The 21,506-nt window shown below is 45.1% G+C and overlaps 2 protein-coding genes across 2 annotated transcripts in view; one reads left to right on the forward strand and one right to left on the reverse strand.

The window, feature by feature from the left end:
• Positions 1 to 11,663, forward strand: part of oaf (BRICHOS-like domain-containing protein out at first) — a 36,451-nt gene extending 24,788 nt beyond the window's left edge. The window contains exon 4 of the mRNA XM_084606085.1: positions 3,260 to 11,663. Coding sequence (XP_084462211.1) covers positions 3,260 to 3,543 — 284 coding nt within the window. The 3' untranslated portion in view covers positions 3,544 to 11,663. The remainder of the gene's footprint in view (positions 1 to 3,259) is intronic.
• A 6,399-nt stretch (positions 11,664 to 18,062) lies between these two features.
• The window catches only part of LOC146185099 (cytochrome P450 3A4-like), a 37,598-nt gene continuing 34,154 nt past the window's right edge, over positions 18,063 to 21,506 (reverse strand). Inside the window, exon 14 of the mRNA XM_084606086.1 lies at positions 18,063 to 20,600. Within this exon, the coding sequence (XP_084462212.1) occupies positions 20,505 to 20,600 (96 nt within the window). The 3' untranslated portion in view covers positions 18,063 to 20,504. The remainder of the gene's footprint in view (positions 20,601 to 21,506) is intronic.

The raw sequence follows: 21,506 nt of genomic DNA on the forward strand, positions 1-21,506 counted from the left end.
TTTGCAGCTTGGCTATTGAGGTAGAAACTGCACTAAATGGCCATGCTAAAAGGCAAGTTTCCTTTTACCTTGTGTTCTTGCATATACTAATTACTGTGCTACATTTAGCTCTCACTGTCACTTCTCATTTTGTTTTTGTTTTCTGCTCAACAACCATGGGTTGCATTAACTTCTTTTTTTACAGCCGAACCCTGCAGTCTCGACTGAACATGATTCGAGCTTCTTGAATTATGCTGTCCTTGCACACGCATGTCGTTGGTTGTTCCACCTAGTCTGCACTTCTAACTCCAGTGCTGGCTGCATGATGGTGTCACATTTTCTGTCACGGAAGGTTGCATTGATAAGTAACTGAAATGTACTTGAATTTTTACAGTTTCCGCATAAATTTTATGTTCCTTATTTATGATAATCTGAATTGGGGCCAAGCTTTGTGCTGTTGCTACATTTGCAGGTGTGGTTTTGGCACTAAGAGGATTTTAGGGTATGAGGCCTAGTCTTATCCCTCCTTTGTTCTTTAAGGCTTCTTGTATTGGTAAAGTAAAGGTGTTAGGCTAAGAAAACAAAGGTAATAACAGTGTTTCTTCAAGTCTAGGCTTATCATCAATTTATGTGCTGTGCACTGTCTCTTTAGAACAATGATGTTGCCAGCATGCTTCATTTTCCCTGTAGATTTCCCCGTAATTTATTATATGTGTGCATCATTTAAGAACTACACTGATATATAGTGCAAGCCAGGCAGATGAACAGTTTGCTGTTATACATTGACATTACATTAATATCATCTTCGTGCTGGCATCTGAATTTGCATATTAAGTTCAATCCCGCTATAGTAAATTCGGCTATCAGTGAATGAGTAAAGGTATATTTGTTTAGAAGGGATGGCTCTTATAACAAAAAGGGAAAAGGAGGTAAATTCAAGTTTCATTTTACCTTCTATAGACTATTGTAATGGCATGTTTTTAATCAACTACTATTTGTTTCTAGTAAATGCGTCTTGAATAAAAAAATGGTTGTTAAAGACCATCTGACTATTGCGTGACATCGCCACACACATAAAAGTCTAGGACAGCTCAGATTCATTTGCAAGGCCAGTATTCAGAAGCATGCAAATATTGAAGGTGACCTCCTGTATGAATGTACCAACTAACCCTCAGCCCTCGGTACCCATTGACTACGGCGCAACTAACCGCGGCAGTGGTCAGATGTGTGATGAAGTGGAGAGTGTTAAGAATCTCTTAGTCCAGGCAGGCTGCCGTTGGAAACTGACCTGGCAGTGTTTATTGCTAGAATTTTGTCTACTGAGTCTAGTCCAGCAGTGCTGTTCAAGAAACTAGCTGGAAATAAAAGAGATATTATTAGGCTCAGTGAGGCTAGAAGGACAAATTTCTATAAGGAAATGTGTTAGGCAAGGAGACATGATCTCTCCAGCACTATTCACCATGTGCTTATTTAGACCTGGAATGAGGACAGTTGTGGATAAGGGTTGATGGAGAATACTTATGGCTATTCGTTCTCAGGTTGTATATTTTTCAAATTTGGGGGTTAGAAATCGGGTGTTACTTTGTTTACTTAATAATAGGGTAAAATCGGTTTTTCATGAAAACACGCTGAAATTTAGGTTTTATCGGGTTAATTTTACAAACTAAAAAATTTTTCGGTTTGCCCTGATTGGTGGGTAACAATTAGGGTTATACTTGAGGCTGCTTTGCTTTTTCACTTCAGTAACACAGGAGAATGCTAATGGTAGGCACTCTGGTGATGTCGGGGGATTCGCTGATGATAACACTCACTTTAGCGGCTTGCATATCATCACAGATTTTCGCCATATCCTTGTCAAAAGCTTTTTCCAGATACTTAATCCAAAGTCGTCCTGTTGGCATAGATTTAGCAGCCTTGCAATATTTTCGTACGATATCCCCCAGAGGTCCGTCCACCTTGTGAATGCTGATTCCACAGTATGCCTGGTCACGAACGAAGTCATGAATCGCGCCATCTGCCTCATTTTCTTTCTCACGCTGCCAACAGGTAACGTCAAAGAGCGTTAGCTGAGATGTTCTCGCCTTTGCAGCTTCCTGGACAGCCATTTTCAACTCCTTATGATGGGATGATGCGAGATGCTCGCAAATTCTGTCGTAGGGCTTCTTTGCTAGATCGTTGACCATCTCGGTGTTGCAGTACTTGCACACTAGTGCGCGGCTGCTTTCAGAGTCTTTCGCTGTATACTCTAAATCCTCGTGTTCTTTGCATCAGACACCCAACGTATTTTGTTTTCTTCCCTTTTCGAACGCTTGTTAGAAGTGCTGAGAATCTGCAATGTGTAAATATCGCCCCTAGGTGTGCGCGAGCTGAACGCTGCTTTGTTCGGGACTCTGACATTAGATGCTGCCACGGGTCCTGCAGTCAACGATTGTCCGTCTGTCAGCCCGCCTAGGCCGCTTCTCACCCACACGCTAACTGGGGACACAGCAGGTCCGTGGGCACAGTTGTTCCATAAATCGGAAAAATTGGGTTTTACCCGATTTTTTAGGAACATGTTTGGGGTGCAAACACTGGGTAAAATCGGATTTTACTCGAAAATGAGAATACCTCAGTAATCTGTGGCTTGCTGATGATATTCTCATGCTTAGTAACCCAGGGGACGAAATTTAAAGCATGATGATTAATGATCTAGATAGGCAGAATAGAATGATTTGCCTGAATATGTGCAGATGATTAAAGTACTAATTTTCAACAGTCTCGCAGAGAGCAGTAGTTTGTGATACCCTAGTGATCTCACTAAATATATGTTGCCATCTTTTGATGTAAATTTGAAGCGAAGGTTATGCCATCTTTGGAAGCCTAATATGTACTTGCAATTATGTGCGTAACTTTATGTTTAGTTCATCATGGCCCAGGTTGCAGCCGCACAACTATTAAGTCCCAACCACTCCCATGAGGGCTCTCTTCATAGACTCATCTACATACATGCTGGTGCAAGTCAGGTGCATTCGCACACTGCAGAATGCTGAACGGGCCTGCTGTGGTTTAGTGCCTTGTTGTTCATGGTGTGATTATTTCTATCACTATTTCAGTGATGTGACAAAGCAGTGTACCTTGTTTTATTTCTTGCTACTGCCTTGGCCAAATCGGTAAAAGAAATCCTTGAACGTTAGTCTTAGGAGACTATCCTTCCTGCCCAGTTCTGTTGGCCAAGGCTGTCACCACAGGACTGTGTTCATCGATGTGCCTCTCAGCTGGGCATGTGCGATTCAAATTTCAGCATCCGGTCAGGACCCCCTGTTGTTACAAACCGCCGTGCGTCCAGCCACGGGAGCTGCTGAGGCGGCCACAGGACTGCGCTGTGGCGCCCTGCCACGCCAGGCGTCGGGACCATGCGGCTGCCGCCTGCAGCTCTGCGTGGCCTGGTTTCCATGCGGCCTCAAGTGGTGCCGCGACGCTCGCCGGGCCGCCTTCCGCTGCGGCATCCGTTCGTGCCGCAAATGCCGCGAGTTCCGCTTTCCTGTGCCTGACCGCACGCAGTGCCTGTGGGATGACGCCTCCTGATGGTTGGCCTCGCTCGCCCGCCTCAGCCAGTCACTGGAGCATGGCACGGGGGAGCACAGTCACTGATTTCCATCACCAAGTTCAGTTAGGGCTGAATTGCTGTAGCCTTACATCGGTTTGCAAGTGACCGCACCAGTCTCATCTCGGTAAAATGGTGCATTAGGTTTGCGGTTTATACTGCATTTCTGACGTGGTGTGCAACACAGCCGAGCTAGGCAGTTGGTTTACAATTATTCATGCATATCTGAAATGTAGTTTGCCATATGTTCAAAGTAAGCAAAAGCAACAAAAACAAGCATGATTGGCAATTTCCTGCTCTTCTTTTTTTGTCTTACCACAATGTAATCCTAGCACTGATAAGGACATTAAGAAGTAAACATTATATGTGCATTAGATGATACATGGTTGGGACGCCTTTCACTGTGTCTTTATCCACGCCCAACAAGTACTTTACCGCTAGTGAAAATTATCATCATATGGCCCAGTGTTTGAATCAGGTTGACTTTAACTGTGCTAGCATTCTGCTTTATATTGCTCTTTGCTTTGGTTCAAACCCTCACCGAAGCTTTCAGGAGTCCAAATGATATGTGACAGAGCAACATGCAACACTACAAGTACAGCATTGTCAGTGTTGCACACTATGTACGAAATGGAGTATAGCTACAGCTAATACAGCCGGTAACCAATAAGGATTAGCTAGAATTGGCCACATGAAGTAAGGATATCTGAAAGGCAGCTGAAGCAGTGCAAGGAGATGAGTCTTCAGCCAAGCCTTCCATTCTCTTTACAATGTGCACCAAATGATAGCTGCGACATAGTTGAGTTTGTTACGAGTTCAAAGGAGTCTGGTGATTATGACAACCATCGGCGTTATATGAGCGTTTGTGGTCACATGTTGAGCAGACCACTGCCTGTTCTATTCTTTTATATTATATTTTTTGTGTTGTCTCAACAGTTACTTAGCAATTGAAGTTGTGATTTTTGCTATGACTAGCATAGGGGATTTGTAGCAATTGGCCAGAAACAGTTGGATCGCATGCTGTGTGGAAATTGGAGCTGCTTGTATAATTGCACACAATATTTTGAAAGGCAGTTACCAACACCAGGTTTTTATTTAAATGTACTCAGGAAGCTAGTACTGGTTAGGAGAGGCAAGTCAGGAAACTCATTTTCTAATTTAATGCCAGCAAGCTTTGTGCAGCATTTCTGTAACAGTTCGTTTTATCAAATCTGCCAGAGGAGATGAACTTCTGATTCCTACACTGAAAAAAAAAAAAAAAAAAAAAAAAAAAAAAAAAAAAAATTGTGCATCTATTTTTATCACCATGCATCACTGCTCCAAAATTATGAGCTGACTGTTTGCCCCATGCCTGTAAAAGAATAAAAAATTTCTGTGGCCACTGAGCCAGTTAGGAAGAGCGTTTGCTGACTCAATCATGCAGAAAGAAAGCTGATTGGCCAGTTTTTTGAGGATTTATACTTCGATTGTAAAGTGCAGCATTGAGAGTGATGAAAGGGGGCAATACTGAAAGGATTTGTGTTGTCTGCTCCTTTCCTCCCTGTCATCATTATGCTCTAATATTATAGTTTGGATACATCATCTGTATTCGTCCTACCATTTCTCTCTCCGCTTTGCTGTGTTCTGCTCATTCACTTAGCATTTCAGGCATACTGTTCATGCTTATGTTAGAAGAGCATTTTTTTGGTCTCTCAGATGAGCTTTTGGCTGATAAGAGTGCAAATGTATCCAAAAGAAAAAGAATGAATTTGGGCTGACATAGCAGCTTAAGCCTTGGGCACCTTTCACAGTTCCTTCATCATTTAGTGATTGGCAAAGATAAAACATCCCCTTCAGCCTGAAACTAGAAATGGCCTGCTGCAGGAATGGGAACACTTAGCCTCCTTGACAGTGCTGAGCTTGGCAGAGGTCTCTCACTTTGAAATCATGAGGTATGTATTCATTGATTTCATGACTTCGATGGTTGTGATGTGTCAGCACATTGGCAGCTCTTTCACTCATTTACTGGGGAGTTAGCATTTCACCTCCCTAATGTTTGAAACTTGCTGTGTCACGGACTCTTGCTGGGCATAATGATAACAAATGTAGACAGTTTTCTCTTCACAAAATTAGTCAGGTAGGTTATGTTTCGCTCCGAACCACTGAGAAGACGTACCTAGAAGTTTAAAAAAAAAAAACAGCTCCTAAGGTGTGTTCAAGCACGTGCCCTCAGAATTGTGTCACAAAGGATGTTGTTAGTACACAGCACCGAGACAGTGCAAAATGGCCAATGGGGTGTGAGCGCCCACATTCAAAGTTTTCCTTTGCTCCTTATCTGCTGCAGTGACACCAGTGGGTGTTTACTTCCCCAGTTTGCTACTGAGTGGGCAAGTGTGAACTGGTTCCGCGGAGTAGCTGTTGACAAAAATGCTCACGGATTACTGCTGTTGGGTATACAGGCGTCGTAGCAGTGGGGAGGGGGGGTGGGGAGGTGGGGGGTATTTTGTTTTTAGTGTCGTTAACAGACTGCATCTTGAAAAGCTGGCCACCGATTGCTGATTCTGTGTAACGCAAGATTCGGTGACAGTTTTTTTTTTGTGGTGCTCAATGCACCATTCAGTGTTTCATTGAATCTTCTATATGCCGAGATGCAGGCAAAGCAATGTATTGTTCCTGCTGCTGCGTACTGGGGATGCCGCAATTCCGTGGTATGGCAACGTGCCACATTCCGTTGTTTCTTGTTTCTCGTTCAAGTCATGTCGATGGCGCTAATGCCGCCAAACTAGGAAATGTGTCCCTAACAGCTGTTGCTGTGCAACATGTGGCAATTATGCATAGTCTTGTGAGCAGTGTTTTGATCTGAAATCAGTACAAGCCCGCCATATCACTTTTCCTCTTGGGAATTCAAAATTTTTGCTGGTGCACAGAATATCAAATAGCAAGCTTGTACAGGTTGTCACATAAAACCAGGCAACTCATGTGAATGATGTGTGAAGCGGGAACTAGAACTGTATTGCACTCAAAGGAAAGCTGGCCAAATGAGAGTACTGGCTCTTATCTAGCATGCTCAACTTCAGCTGCCTCCTGTGTAGCTTTCAGTGCTACACCGAGGCTGTTTTCTCTTTACACACAGGTTTTACACTTGCAAAGCTCCTCTTGCAACTCCAAAGAAGACTTAAGGTCTCTACCAGCATATCCTTGGCAGAATTTCTGAGTGGTAACTGCTGTTGAGGTGCAGCGTGTATGCACAGGTGACTGTCAAGAGTTTTATCTTTGTCACCCGGTGTGGCGCTTGCTCTTAATGCCTACACATCTGCAATCTTCCAAGTCTCACTGTGCCTTTGTCACGAGGCGTGTCTAACAGGGCGTGTATGTTGTCTATCAATCAGAAAGACATCATTGTCACAGCAGTTCTCTGTGGGGCTAGGTTCATTCCTTTGGCCTTCATGATGTGTGTCTTATGTGGATAAACAGATATCTGCCCTGGCTAAGCTGTTTCTGGATATCTGGCCACCACAACTGATGTATTTAGCCTGTTCTTAATGCAGTTGAGTTTACACAGTGTCTGTGCACTGATGTGAAACTTGTGTAATGGTATTTTTAGTGGTGTTTGAATTCTCATGTTCTTCAGTGGCAAAGTGCTATACACTCATTTTACGCTCTGACAGAACCTGCTTGCTATTTACATAGTCTGTTCTGTTTTCAGTGCAGTGCCACTGCTGTGTGCAATGACTGTACATGAGCAGCTCGGGGTCACATTAAGCCATGCACCTCTTTTATTACACTTTTATGTGTGCATTCAGGGCCCCTCTGTGGTACATCATCCTAGCGAGGCCTGGTTTAAGTATTCTTTCAATGCACAGTGAAAGTGTCAATTTATTTTTCAGACCTCTGTTTAGTTCCCTGCTAATGGCAATGTTAGGAAGATTTGGCAGACGAACTATCCCTAATGTACTTGGTTAACATGAATTATAGTGTTGAACTTTAACCCAGTGTTGAACTTTATGACCCTGTGGTCATAACAGGAAGCATCGGATTCATTTGAGTGTTTTTTATTCTTGAAGAAAAAAAAATGTAACAAAGGAGACAAGAACAAGAAAGCTTAGAACAACTTGAACAGGCTTGTGCATGCAGGCACTCAAGCCGAGCAAGTGCAGAATTTCGGTTGACATTGAATGTGACATGCAGTTAGGCAATTTTTTTTTCTTTTTACCCAACAGTGCACTTTTGAGGGGTGCAAGGGTAGTAACTGTCTTTTGCAAACACATGAAAAAAACTCTCCCATGTTTCATAGGAGCGTTTGCTGCTGAAATTGCCAGCAGCTGAATGATTTACTGATGACGTCATGTGCAGGATTTCTCAGAATGGGGGGAACAATTTATGATCCTTATTGTCCCCATTGTGTTTGTCTTAAAGACAGTCTGTTGTATGTCAGAAGCATGGCTCTGAGGCAGTTTAATGTTCATTACGGTCATTCTTAACGAATCAGCATTATGCTATGAGGCATGTTTATTGTGCTTGTGCTGCCGAAATGAGTAAGCTCTCTGAAAGTAAACATGCTGTACATCGACAACAAGTAGAACTGCTTTTCCTGCTGGGTTTCTGCAGCACTAATCAAGTATGTTTTTGGCCACAGGTAATGAACATGTAACCTTTTACATCATATCTGTGTGTCAGAGTTCCATTGTTGCACTGAAGTGCCTCAGTGACAACTGAATCTATTTAAACTGCATTCGATGTAGTTGGTACAGCTTCACTTGCCTCCTTGCCTTGTATTATACTTGGAAAGGTGGCAGGCTGCACATGAGATCTACTTTGTTTTTATTCGGCGTTTTTCTGGAGGTTTAGCAAACATCTGAATGACTTTAGCCGCACGTCTTGCCATTGTTAATGTTTGCCAATTAATGATATCTGAGTGTTTCAAGTCAAGAACGAATCGTGTTCAGTAAAGCTGTTTAGGTTGATAGGAGGCTAGTCTCACATTAAGAAAAGAGAAGCAGGAAGTATTTTCTGCATCTTTTTTTTTTTTTTTTTTTTTTTTTTTTTTTTTTTTTTTTTTCCACTTATTACCAGATTGTATGTTTCTGATGTCTTCTTGCTAATATGCTACATTAAGACTTGGTACTGCTTCAGATGTACTCAAGGCCACAGAAATTGCACTGTACATTGCGGTCAAGAGTACCAGTTCCTTTATGTATGGGGAAGCCAGTTTAGGCCATGTTGTAGACTACTGCATGCTGTGCTTATAGACAAAATTTTATAAGCAAAGGTGCTAACCTGGGATAAGTGTACACAATGGCTTTACAAGGGTTTCAACATAATATATGATGCGCTGTTGGTACTTTCCCCATTTTTATCGTGTGCTTGGTTAAAAGTGGCCTTTGTTGATTGAGCTGCATTTCAAGTAGCACCCTTAATGTGCAGCTACCGTGGCTTTTTGTCTGCACTGCACACATTTGAAATGTGAGAAACTTGGTGTTCGCATTAATGCATTTTCAAGTTGCTTTATTTTTTTTGCGGACTTGTTTCTCAGGAACTGTTCTGCAGGCGCTTGCCTTATCCTTGCTTCTTCCGCTATTGTCAATACTTTGCAAGTGTAAAGCAAAGAACTGAGTCTAACATTGATACACTCCAATTAGAGTGCCTTGTTTCATCACTGCAATGGCTTTGCTTGGACAGTTTTATGGCTGCATGTAAACTGTAATTACTCTCTCTCAGTTTGTGCCTAACATGAATGTTTAAAATTGTCATTGTTTGTGTTAGGGTACAAGCATTACTGGCGAGTCCAAAAATTGTGCCATTCAGTGAGGTTGTCAAGTGGCCCAATCACGTTTGCTGTCTCATGGCCTTTAGTGGGCTCTGTTCTGAACATGTTGGATGGTCTGCAGTCGCCTGGGTCACTGATACCTTCTCCTGCTTGTCTGTTGCTGGAGGCTTACTGCTGTTTTTGAGGCTTCAGGGGGCAGTGCATTGCTGAAGATGTCTGCCATTAGAGGCTAGTCACCTGCCAATTGGTCATGTCGGGAGGAACTGTGAAATGGGAAGGCAGCTAAAAGGGATGATGGCGTTGTTCTGCTAACAACCTGTTTAACCCTGTCTTCTTTTTGCACTTTATGCATTGGATCTAGCGTCTGCAGTATGCTAGGCATCATAGTTCATAGTGAGTGTGACTCTTGAGGCTCATTGCAAGGAGGCCAATTGTCTATGCATTGCTTGTTGTACTTTGTGTTTCATTGGTGGCTAGGTGGTGCTGGGTGCAGTACATGGATGACAAGGGCTTTGATGCACTGTTTAGTACCAAAGGACAATGCAGTCAGGGGTGAAAATAGGCTTTTCTTTTGGTAAGAGGGCTACAATGATTTACACACTAAGCATGGTCTAAGTTAAAGGTAATCACTGAGAAGCAAGGTTGGGATAATTTAATCTGCACTTTACTCTGGTGTCTGCTTGTTGGTGGTTTGGACCAGAAAGGTAGCATGGGCAGCTTTGGTGCTTACAGCGTAACAGTCCAGGTAAGGAGCACTCAGCTTATGAAGCATACTGTTCCACAGAAAGTATACCAGCATTCTTGAACTTTAAAACTTTGATGATGTGCTGTGTGCATAGCTGCTTGCATAGCTTTTTTCTTCGTTCTGGTGAAAAGATATTTTCAAGAATGGAAATATAGAAAATGTTAGATACAGTATTGAGCAAAAGTGGTATACAGCAATGAGCTAGTGACAGAGCTCAGGAAAACTGCATCGAAATGCCATCTAGCAACAGCGTAAGAGAGAGCGACATCGGCACATGCATGTAGATAAAGTGGGGCACTGCCACCATTGTCTCAACCTTAGATAGCTGTTGCTAGATAAAGTTGGGATGCAGTCTTCTCGAGCTCCGCCACCGGCTGAGTGTTGTATACCACTTTTGCTCATGACTGTACATGCATCTCAAATCCAGCCTGCAGGAGAGCAATACTGCATTTGTTTGCTTTCCTAACTACTTCTCTAAAGATGTCCATATCCTTGAAGTTGCATGTTCTTTTTTTTTTTTAACAGTATTGAGAACCACTTATCGTGAAAATGATCAATTGTGAAGGCCAACGTTTTCCTGAATTGTAGGCAGGCACATGCCAAAGCTTCTGGCTTGTGCACTGTAAGTATGCAACACACCAGCCGCTGTCATCTATGTGTAACCATTGTGTAAATGGCTGCACTAGTGCCTGTATGTGGCTGCTCTGTATTTCCCATAGTCCACTTTATCGCTCACACCAAATCGAGTAACATTTCCCTGCAGCTAGCAGAAGAGACCTTTATATTCATTAGTACTGCCAGTGTAGTCTGTTCTCTAAATCAAAACTGGATAAGATGCCAACTCTTTGTCTGGAATGGGAAAGCAGCCATATTTGTGCATTGAGGGGGGATGAAGTGAGGAGGCAGTGGCCTTCAGAAATTGGCAGGAGGAAGTGGGAGCACTCATTTAGTTCCTTACAGAAGGCTCGAAAAGGCAATGCCAGGACATCTTCCTCCCCTCTTTCTTTACTGGGAGGCCTATGCATGCATATGAAACCAATTTATGTGAAATAACATAATGAGAAACTATTATGATACTTTTACAAAGCAGTAAACTAGCTGAGCAGGAAGGGGGTTAAACATTCATCTTGAAGCCAATGCAAAGAGGCCAGGTCAGTGCGGCAGTCGTGTGCGTACATCTGTTTTTGTTTTGTTAATTTGCTCTCATCTTGAAGTAATCAAGATGGGCAAGCCACCATTGTCCTACATATCCTTTTCTGCAGCTATATCAACTGCACCTGCACTCTGGCGCAGCTGTCTTGTAACTTGCGTTTTAGCCTGTCCAAGGGATCCAAGTACATATATAGCCCAAGTTCTTCGCTGTGCTTTTCATATTGGCGATAGTTAGGTGAGTTGCATTTGCAATGCATGTCTATACAGAACAAACCTAGCGGCCTTGGTGGCCCGTCGTTTCAAAGTGTCCCGCTGTTGCCGTCATGTTGACGTGCGGCGTCCACTTGTCTCAAGGTCTTCCCACAGTACGTCATGTGCTGCCAATGGAGTGCCCTCTTGCGTGCTCCGCCACTCTTGTTGCTATTTTACACAATAAAATTGTTTTTGTAAGCTATGCAGCCGGGTTCCTTTCCTGTGTGTTGACTGAAGACGCACATGTCTACAGCACGCACTCCTGCCGAGTGCATGTCTGCTGGCATCCCCTTGATCAGAAAGCTTGTGTCACTTGTGGGTGCTGAGTCTGTTGATTCCAAGGCTGTCCACCTTGGTTACATGCTCAACAGCCTCATAATAGCCTGGGCCAATAGGCCTGATTCACGCTCTGCTGTTGCAGTCTGCAAGGAGATGTGTTTCTTCACGTGGACGTTGCGTCGTCTTGAACAGCACTGTTCCTAAAAACTGTCATCCACGGTGCCGTCCTGTGTGTATGTGGTATTAAGGTACGAACACCATAGCAAAGAAACTGGTTGCGCAGGTCATTTGTGGCTCGGGAAAGGTGGCGGTCATTGCCTCGAACAGGCATCGTCTGACGTCCCCAACCGCACGTCGCAGTGGGTCAGTGCGTGAGGCAGCTCACAGTGGACGGTAGCGCAGTCATGGAGTAGTGGGTTTTTGCAGTGACATGGCTATGGCAGTGATTAAAGAAGGCTGCATAGTTGGAATGCCTGTAACTATCTCCGCCAGTGGTTCTGCCACAGGTTGGTCGGCCTAACACATTCGCAGCGCGCTGACTTTGCTCCGTGGCTGATGTAGTGCATTCACCACAAAATGCAGTTATGCTAGCAATGTCTTAAAGAACGACTATCATCTATTCGCCGCGCGATCGACCTAGAGGTGGCGCAACCGTCGCTCCGATAGAAGGGGTTGAGGCAGGGCTGCCCGTTGTCCCCCGATGGAGCGCACGCTCTTGGATGCGCGGTTGGGATTCACGCTAAGCTACATCAGCGGTGGTGTGAAGGACGGATGGATCTTACCAGACCTAGTCTTTGCAAAGACAAATACAGAGCTCCAGGCCCTCATCAGCATATGCGCTAAAGCCATAGCACCACTTGGACTGAACTTCAAAGCAAAGAAGTCTGTAGTACTGTGATTCTCAGCGCAGTCGGACGCCAAACAGCTAGTCCACTTACCTAATCGATGTCTCAGCGTTAGGTTCGGCACGTAGCCAGAATATACAGCAAGGCATGAGTAATACCTGAAACAGCGAGCGGGACACATACTGCGAAAGCGCACCGCCTATGGGGCTGCAATCGCTTTGTTATGGTCCACGAGCTGTGGAACAGTTCATGTACCCGCACTATCATTTCCTGACGCAGTCATTTGCATGGCATCGCCCACAAGGGAGTGGGTTGAGTGTGGCCAACGAGCGGTGGGACGTCTGGCGCCGGGGTGCCATGGGCGAGTGGCTAACGAGGCGGTGCTGGGAGACCTCGGTTGGCCTACCTTCGAGGCTCGCGAGGCAAACAGCGAAATAACCTACGACGGTAGGCTCTGACTGATGCACAAAGATAGGTGGGTGCGCAGAGTCTTCAACTGTGTCAGCCAAAACTTCCTGCGGACTACATGGGTCAAGCGACTGCAACACCTTTGTCGCAAGTTCGGCCTTTTCAGCAATGAAGTACAAGCCGACAGCGCGAAGAAATTGGCCACGGCAGTTGACGCCAAAGTGCGCGCGCAAGAGTGACAGGCGTGGAGGGCTGCCGTGGAAGGGAAGTCGACGCTTGAAGTGTACCGGGAAGCCAAACAGGACATCTGCGTCGGGAGATTCTGCGTCAGCAGTGTGGGCAGCCGCTTGTTTGTCGAGGCACGCGCGGCGGCCATGACAACGCTTATTTAACGAAAGCGCTTTGACAACTGTCGAATGCACCCTGTGTAGAGCCTGCGGAGTACACGAAGAGAACGGAGCACATCGTACTGTTCTGCTTGTTCATTCATTCATTCATTCATTCATTCCATTCATAAACCTTTATTCGTGAGGATGACCTGAGGCCTAGAAGCTGCCAATGATACCTTGCCAATGCCACCACTAGGAGGCTAGAGGAGGTGATGCAGGAGGGCGCTATACGCTTCCACTGACGCTAGGGAGGCGAAAGGCATCGAGGAACCCTAACTATCCCTAACAGGCGCTGGGCTACCGCTCTTCGAGCGGTGGACCGGTTTTCCCTCGGCAGTAGAGGGAAGGGGGTGCCGGGAAGTGGCGTGCCCTTCAAATACGATGCAGAGCCCTACAACTGTGAAATGATTCTAAATGATTTTCTGAAACCGAGGGAAGTATAAGGAAATTCTGATGTGTGTGATGTTTATAAATGGTAAATTAGTAGTGTATTTTTTTTCCAATGACTGAATTTCACCATGTGACAAAACTTTTACACAGTTCACAAAATTTAGGACTATCAGCGATTAATTTTTAGTAAAGTTAAAGTGCAAGCTTCGAATCAGTAGCTGCAAAAACATCGTAAAAACTGCGCTTGATCGCTGTCTTATTCTGACAAAGAATTTTGGAGGCTGAAGATCTCTTTATCATGTAATTATTGTTTGGCAGTGACTTGGGGCGATTCTGTCGTTTACTTCCAAAACAGGTGCGGATATAAAACTATCCCGAAAGAAATGGAGTTCATCTTATGTAACTATAAATATGTATAAATATGGGTTCATTCCCGAACTAAACACAGATGGTTAAGTACCTATAAATCTATTTTACTCCCCTTGTCAGAAAAAACCAGCTTGCTCAAAATACAGTACTGACGAAAAGGGGTTCTAATGATTCTAATGGGCTACCAGTATAAATTGATCTTTGTGTAATATGTAATATTTAGTGCAACAGAGGCTGTGAAGATTTGTTTCGAGAATTTATGTAAAGCGAAATGTGCTCATTACCACTGTTACGGATGCGCAGAATCCTTCAACAGAAATAAAAATTAATGCTTATATGGATTTAACGCGCACGAGACATCGGCTGTATGACGGATGATGTAGGGGCGGACCTCGGTGTCGTTGGCCACGTGAGATTCTTTAACTTGCAGTCAAATCCCACGGCCGAGGAGCGCCTTTCGAAACGGCCGGGGTCGAACCTCCGTTCTCAAAATCAGCAGTCGAGCGCCCTACCACTGAGACACCGCGACAGAAATTTAACAGCAAAAAAAAAAAAAAAAAAAAAAAAGTACTCGGACAACTGACTCGTGGATACAAAGGCACAGAGTGGTTTGTTCAAACTGGATTTTGCTATGCAGCAGTCTGCGGTCGCATGTTTCAGAAGTTACGGTATTACAAACAGAAACGGGAATATATGATTTTTTGAGATTTTGCATTAAGTTGTATTGACGGCAGCAACCTGTTTCGCTTTGACACGACGCCCAATGACAGCAGCGCTTCGTTTAAAACTCTGCTTGTCAAAGAACCTCGAGCGCCGAAGGCCGCGACTGATGATGTCCTTTCCAGCGTGACATACTCAATACGGACAAGTTTTTTTTTTAAATTAAGCGTGGGGTAATAGCCTGTTCACATTTCTTTTGCAAGAGGCAGACAGATAAGCAAAAGCGCACAGGAACCGCGAAACAAACAAAAAGCACTCTTGTACACGCTACACAGGCGCACGTAAATCACTGCGGGCTGGCACGCGACGCGAACACGCATCCACACTGGGTAGGGTCTGCCGTTATGCCGCTAGGTGGCGACTCTGCTCGATCCCGAGGCCATACTGTAACGGTAAGTTTGCTGCGTAATGAAACAAACGCGTCCCATTGTGACCGCAATTAAGGCCAGCAGTCCGAGGCAAAAAGAATTTGAAGGCGGGGAAACAGCACTGCCAGCGGTCCTATAGTTTCGGATTCCGGCTCGACGAGCGATGGGAAGGTTGCGAAAATCTGCTCCCCCTGCTCAGTATTCCTTCGAGTATACACCTTACAGATACTCATCATGTAATGAAAGTTAATCGCTAGATCACATATGAGAATGTGCGATGTAAGAAGGGATAAAATAAAGTCGCTTGGGAGACCCTTCTGCGAAGCTCGGACCCAAGAGCCCAACGAGAAATCGTTTGACTGGTCGAACATGTCACCGGTGTCTAAGAACTGCTGGCCTGTAACTAAGGCGACTGTCCCAATTTTTGGGGTCTAACCCCCGAAGCGCAGGATAGCTACTCTGTTGGACCAATAAAAGATATCCCGCTGGTCAGGGAAAGTGACAGTCAGCGTGAACGAGCCTGGTACACAGCGTTCAGTTTTAACTTTCGTAGCGGTACCGATCGACGTTTTTCTTTCGTTTTTTTTTTTTCGAACACGGAACTTGATGTAGTCTGCTGAGAAGGTGACAACAGCCTCGCTAGAGATTCTGCACAAAGGAAGTGCTATGTATAACTTTGTTGTGCATACTATGCATCGCCACGTGACGCGTACCACCCACGGCTTGGAACTTTTTTATAGCTTCACTCTAAAAAACGATGATTATATGTATGTACAAAAACGCAGGGGGAGGGGGGAGGGGGAGTCTACCTATGTTCAGAATCGACCTTTCACTGGTACCTAATACACGCCCGTTCCTGGCTTGAGCCTCAGCGAGTCAGCACCGCAATGATGTTAAAGACAGAGTGTTGTCTAATGCACTGTCCGAATATGCTGGTCAGAAATCACGAAGCATACCATGGATTAGAAAGCGCGCGGATTTTAAAGCTGAATAGAACATTTACCACCGTCTGCCTCTGTAATCCATAATCATTCATGAAACAACCGATAACACACTTAATCCACTGACGGCCCACTTCCTGGCGCATACATACGCACGTTGCCTAGGACATACCTTTTTAAGCCTAAATAGCCTGCTTTTCCCGTCTACCTCGTGAACAATAAAGCTCCTTGCGGCAGCCAGAACGTCAGTATCTTCATTTTTTTGGTCGGCATTTGGCCTCTCCTGCATGTACTACATCATGTGACGTGTTTCCGCCAAACTCTCGACTTCAGTACAGATAAATGACGGTAGTTTCCCCACGAATTTAAATTAGTGATAAGGGGGAATTTCTAGGGGGGGGGGGGGGGGGGAGTTCAAGACTCAAGAGTATACTAGAAGCGGCAGTAACTTTTGTTAGTCATCAGTATAAAACATTTTTCACGAAATGCATATATATATATATATATATATATATATATATATATATATATATATATATATATATATATATATATATATATATATATATATATATATATATATATATATATATATATATATATATATATATATATATTTAGGTTTTGAGCGGGCCTGCAATTCCAGTGACTATAATGGGGCGAGATTTATGCAATGTCCCACTGTGGTAGCGTGACAAAGCTCGCAAAGTAAGATGTCTTTTCTTGTTTTCTGGTTGTAACTAGAGGTTCTGTCAACTCCGTCTCCATGGGCCATACAGTACAGGTGTGCACGGGCCGAAATTCTGTAGCCCGACACTGAAAGAGCCTTCGCCCGGTCCGGATCTGTGCACAGACCTGAATCCGGACCATGAATCTAGCAGCGCTGAAGTTTCGCCGCTCAATCTTGGGGCTTTGGCTAATACGTTCTTAACAAGGACGGGCTTTTGTGTACACAGCTTTCTTGCTTTTATATATAAGTGCGAAGGCTCTAACTATGAGTAAAATAAGGGCTAATTATGTGGCCGTGTACTGGGTGAGCTCGTCTATACGCACCGTGTGCCTTTCACGGTGCCGGCAAGGCGCGCCGCAACTGCATTGTCTGGGTTGAAAAATCACGAGGCAACCTCTAGCACGGCGGATGCTTTCACTCTTGCAGTTATGCCGCTCTCCACCGAGGCTATATCGAGGTCAGGAGCAAGGCACAGGAGAGACGCGATAGGCGACATCATGGTGCTAAATCTCGAAACGAGTAATGAAACGTCTGTTAACGGGAGCGCCTGTAGATTAACCTCGGATTAACCTCGGCTGAGAGCTCGGGCGCTCTGTCGTTGGGAGGCTACAGGAAAACAATGTTATGCATTCGAGACGTCGAGCGCACCATTGCTATGTTCGCGCTTTCGCCAAGTTGCGTGTACTCGGGATCGGTGTGTACGGCCCGGCCCGCCCGAGACATACTGTGGCCCGGCCTGAGCCCGAGGCAGAGGGCTTCAGAGTGGCCCGAGCCCTTGCACACCTCTACCGCACAGTGAATCTCGCCGAGCAAGTAGGCCTTAGTCCAACCACACCCGCTCACTCAAACAGACCAAAATAATTAAGAAGTCACGGGGAAATCCCAAACCGCCTAATTAGTTAGTTTATACTTTTAGTACGATATGTAAATGCACTGAAAGAGATATGTGCACATTCTTGGTATCATGATGCGCCCGTATGTATGCGTTTTTAGAGTGCAGCTCTTATGCGCCTTTTGTGGGTTAGTTAAGCCGCATTGGCGTTGCCGTTGGCGGCCCGATCGAAAGAGAGTGTAGAAGCCGCGCATGAGGCGCCGCTCGAACCGCTCGCTCGTCGGATATCCGTGGCGTTCCTCAGCACAGAGTGCGGGCATGAATAAACGTCGTAGACGCTCACTTTTTTTTATTCGCTTGATGAAAAAAACAAAAACAAAAAAAACTACGACACATCTTATGGGCCCTTAAAAAGCAATTTGCAAGAACTAGAAAATGCGCGAGAGCATTAGACATCCCATCAATCGTTACGGTAACGAAAAAATTTAAGCAGCACTAAAGATATGGGCGATCAAAAATGACGCTCGCCGGCGCGCAAGAACAAAGGAAGCAAACAAGTCGCGACAGCACCTTCCCCCCACGCCCCGTCCCGCCCGCCTAACTTGGGAACATCCAACGAGCAGGCGCGTCCAGCTATAGAGAGTATTCTAGTACACTATAGCCTAGCTAGCCCATGTGACGTCAAACGGCAGCTTTGCGCGCGGCGGGGATGTGTCGGCCCAATCGGTCGCAGGATCACTGCTTAAAATTTATCTGTAAATTATACTATACACGCAAGGCTTTCAAATTTGACTCGAATGCATGCTCATAAGTACCACCTCTAAGACCGCCACGCATATGGAGGCGTAAGCTGCAGCACACGAGTTGGCCCGCATCGACCGCTCCACTCATAGCGCTGCCTTCCAAATGTAAACCGTCAGTAAAGGTAAAGTCTCAGACGATTTTTTTGCGAAGAATGACCGACGCAACCGCTGCATGTCTCTTTTTTGAACGAATACCCTAACCGTACTCAGAATTTTTTTAACGACTTGTACGTTTCACGTCATTATTTTGCTCGCCAATTGACTGCAAAACGATAAAAAGAAATCAGGTTTTGCTAGAAACCTCTTCCAGAATTACTATCCTGAGATTATCCTGAAAAGAAATTGGGCATACAGAATGCAGTTTTCTTCAACCGGAAAATCTTTGCATGAACGTGAATCAAGGCGCGCTGTCAACGCGTGAAGTTCAACTCGTGACAGTTACTACCTACCACAACATGCAGTAACGCCAAACAATATACTCTCTTCATAATACGTTTAGTTTCGTGGCATGTAACAAAATAATGCTACAGTAAATGTTTCACCGACATTACCAGTTACTGGCTGTTCCGAGTTTACTATTAGAATGCTTTAATGTAGGTATTATACGCTATATACCGGTTCATTTGAAATAGAAAATGAATGTTTACAATGACCTAATAATTTGCACAGAAGGCGTTTCAGATTATGCATGATCTATGTTAGCTGTCCATCTCATTATGCGTTAACCTCGCCCAGCTTTCAGCATCCAGCTCATTGCAGGTGAATGATTACGGCTTAACAAAGATTATAGACACCTATTTTTGGAGCTCGAGTTTTGTCTTTTGCAATGATGCGTAAGGCATTTCTGCATACGGATCGCAACGTGATACTCGCCTATGAATAATTTATAATTGAATTTCTTTTCTCACCTGTCTCTGTTTCAACAGCTGAGTGATGGCTTTGATGTCAAAGCTGTGTCTATATAGGTCACGTGACGGATGAAAAAAAGCGATATGATCGTTTCTCTGTCGTTGTAATTCACAACAACGTTACAGCCACTCTGCCACATAAAGAGGAATCATAACTAGTGAAGAGTCAGCTATTATATCGCTGTTTCTTTTCTCTTCATTCTTTTTTTGATTCGCACGTAAGATAGACTTGATTGTGCCTTCGCAGGCTCGGCTTCTGAAACCGTAACCGAAACTCGTGCTAAATAAAATTCAATTATATATTATTTACCGGTCATAGGCGAAAACTATGTGGGGGTCCATATACAGGAATGTCTTGCGAATATTTAAAAAGAAGAAAAATGCCATAAAAATTTGGTGTCTATAACGGCGGAACCGTCGGGGGCGCATGCGCGGGGCTTCTGCGTTTGATATGTTTGCTTCTTCTGAAAGTAACCGCTATTTTTCTTTTAACTTCGTCTCTCTGGAAGATACCGCAGTGAACTCTTATTAGGAAGTTACCGGCCGCCGAGTAGCGTATCAGTGAATGGTGTACGTCGTCAGGCAGTGTTAATTTTGTCGCATTGAGGGACCATTTTTCCTCGTACAACAGTTGGAGTCCTCAGTGGGTGGGAAGGTACAAACGCGCCTCAAAGCCTGTCCTGCCCGAGACCTTGATTTTGATGCTTTCGCATATGCGGATCTTGTATTTTTTTTTTCCTCGCTCAGAATGTATTTCGAGCATGCGCCGCTCACTGGCGCATGCGCATGCGTCAGTGAGCGGCAACTTCCTTAGCGCGAAGGTTATAGGAAGCTTGAGGTGTGAATACCACGCTGACGCACCTTCCGCTGAATAAATATTAAAGAAATACAGTACAATATGCCGCCACTTGCGTTGTGCGGTCACCAGTTTTGCCGTTGCTATGAAATCGTGCAACTAGTGTTTTGTACTGTGAGCTTCTCAGCCATGTCAGGAGGGATGGCACTGCAGAAGAATTTTCGGCGGCGCCTGGAAGACAGTTTCTGCTGCATGGCGTCGATTCTTCCTCAAGCTCGCTCCTCTGTCGCGAGCGGTGAGAATTTGATCCATGGTCCTTCACGAGGTTCGCAGACCATTGAGTAGAAGCGAAGGTCCATCGTCTCCTGAAAATCGCCAGGGTCATGTTGTTAGCCAAAACAAAAGCAGCACTGCACCGATTAACCACCTTTATCATTACAGTCGATAGCGAATATATCGAACCTGGATATTTGGAATTATCGGTCTTGTCGAACTCTCAGCATATCCCATTGAAAATCCCATGCAAAAGTATAGTAGCGATGTTCGCCTTTACCGAACTCCCGTCCTGCGAAACATTCGATATATCGAACTGCGCCCCAACAAGGGGCGTTTCTCCTAGTGGGGTCCCAGGATCGCTTTTCGCGCGCGGAGCTGGGCCGGCTGCGCAGCTTTGGCCGCCTGCTGGCAGCACTAACACTGTAAAACCGCGATTCCGATTATGCTGCTGCCAGGCGGAAGTCAACGTTCAAATCACGTGATCGTGCGGCAGAGCCAGCCTTGCTGACCGAAGGCTTGCGGCAGATCTCGCGTGGTCTGCTTCGCTGCTGAAGAAGAAACTACTTGCACCTTATTTGAGCTTAGCTGTTACGTTTATATTATACCAGTAACAAAATGTGACCCCTTATGATTAGCAGTGGCTTTTTTTCTAAGCACGATTCGCAGCAGATTTGATGCCCACTTCAACCCCAAAGGCACTTGTGTCATGCGGCGCAGTGCGCTAGCTCTGGCATCCCTATCTGTCCCTATGAGAGCAGACCGCCAGCGGACCGGAGCAGCACGCAGAGGTGCGTACCATTCCCAATGCCTGGCGCGAAGTGACGCTCGACGTGCGGATGCGCCTGCGTGCACCTCGCGAGAAACTGCACTCACGGCGTGCGCTGGGCTACCAGCGGGCCGGCGGGACACGAATCGCCGCACAAAGCGCGCAGTTAGCGTGAGTACACATCACATCACGTCACTTTAATACCTTAAGGGCTCCCTATATTGAGGGT

This window comes from Amblyomma maculatum, chromosome 6, assembly GCF_055883805.1.
Source record: "Amblyomma maculatum isolate TAMU_Amacu chromosome 6, ASM5588380v1, whole genome shotgun sequence".
Classification (NCBI taxonomy): Eukaryota; Metazoa; Arthropoda; class Arachnida; order Ixodida; family Ixodidae; genus Amblyomma; species Amblyomma maculatum.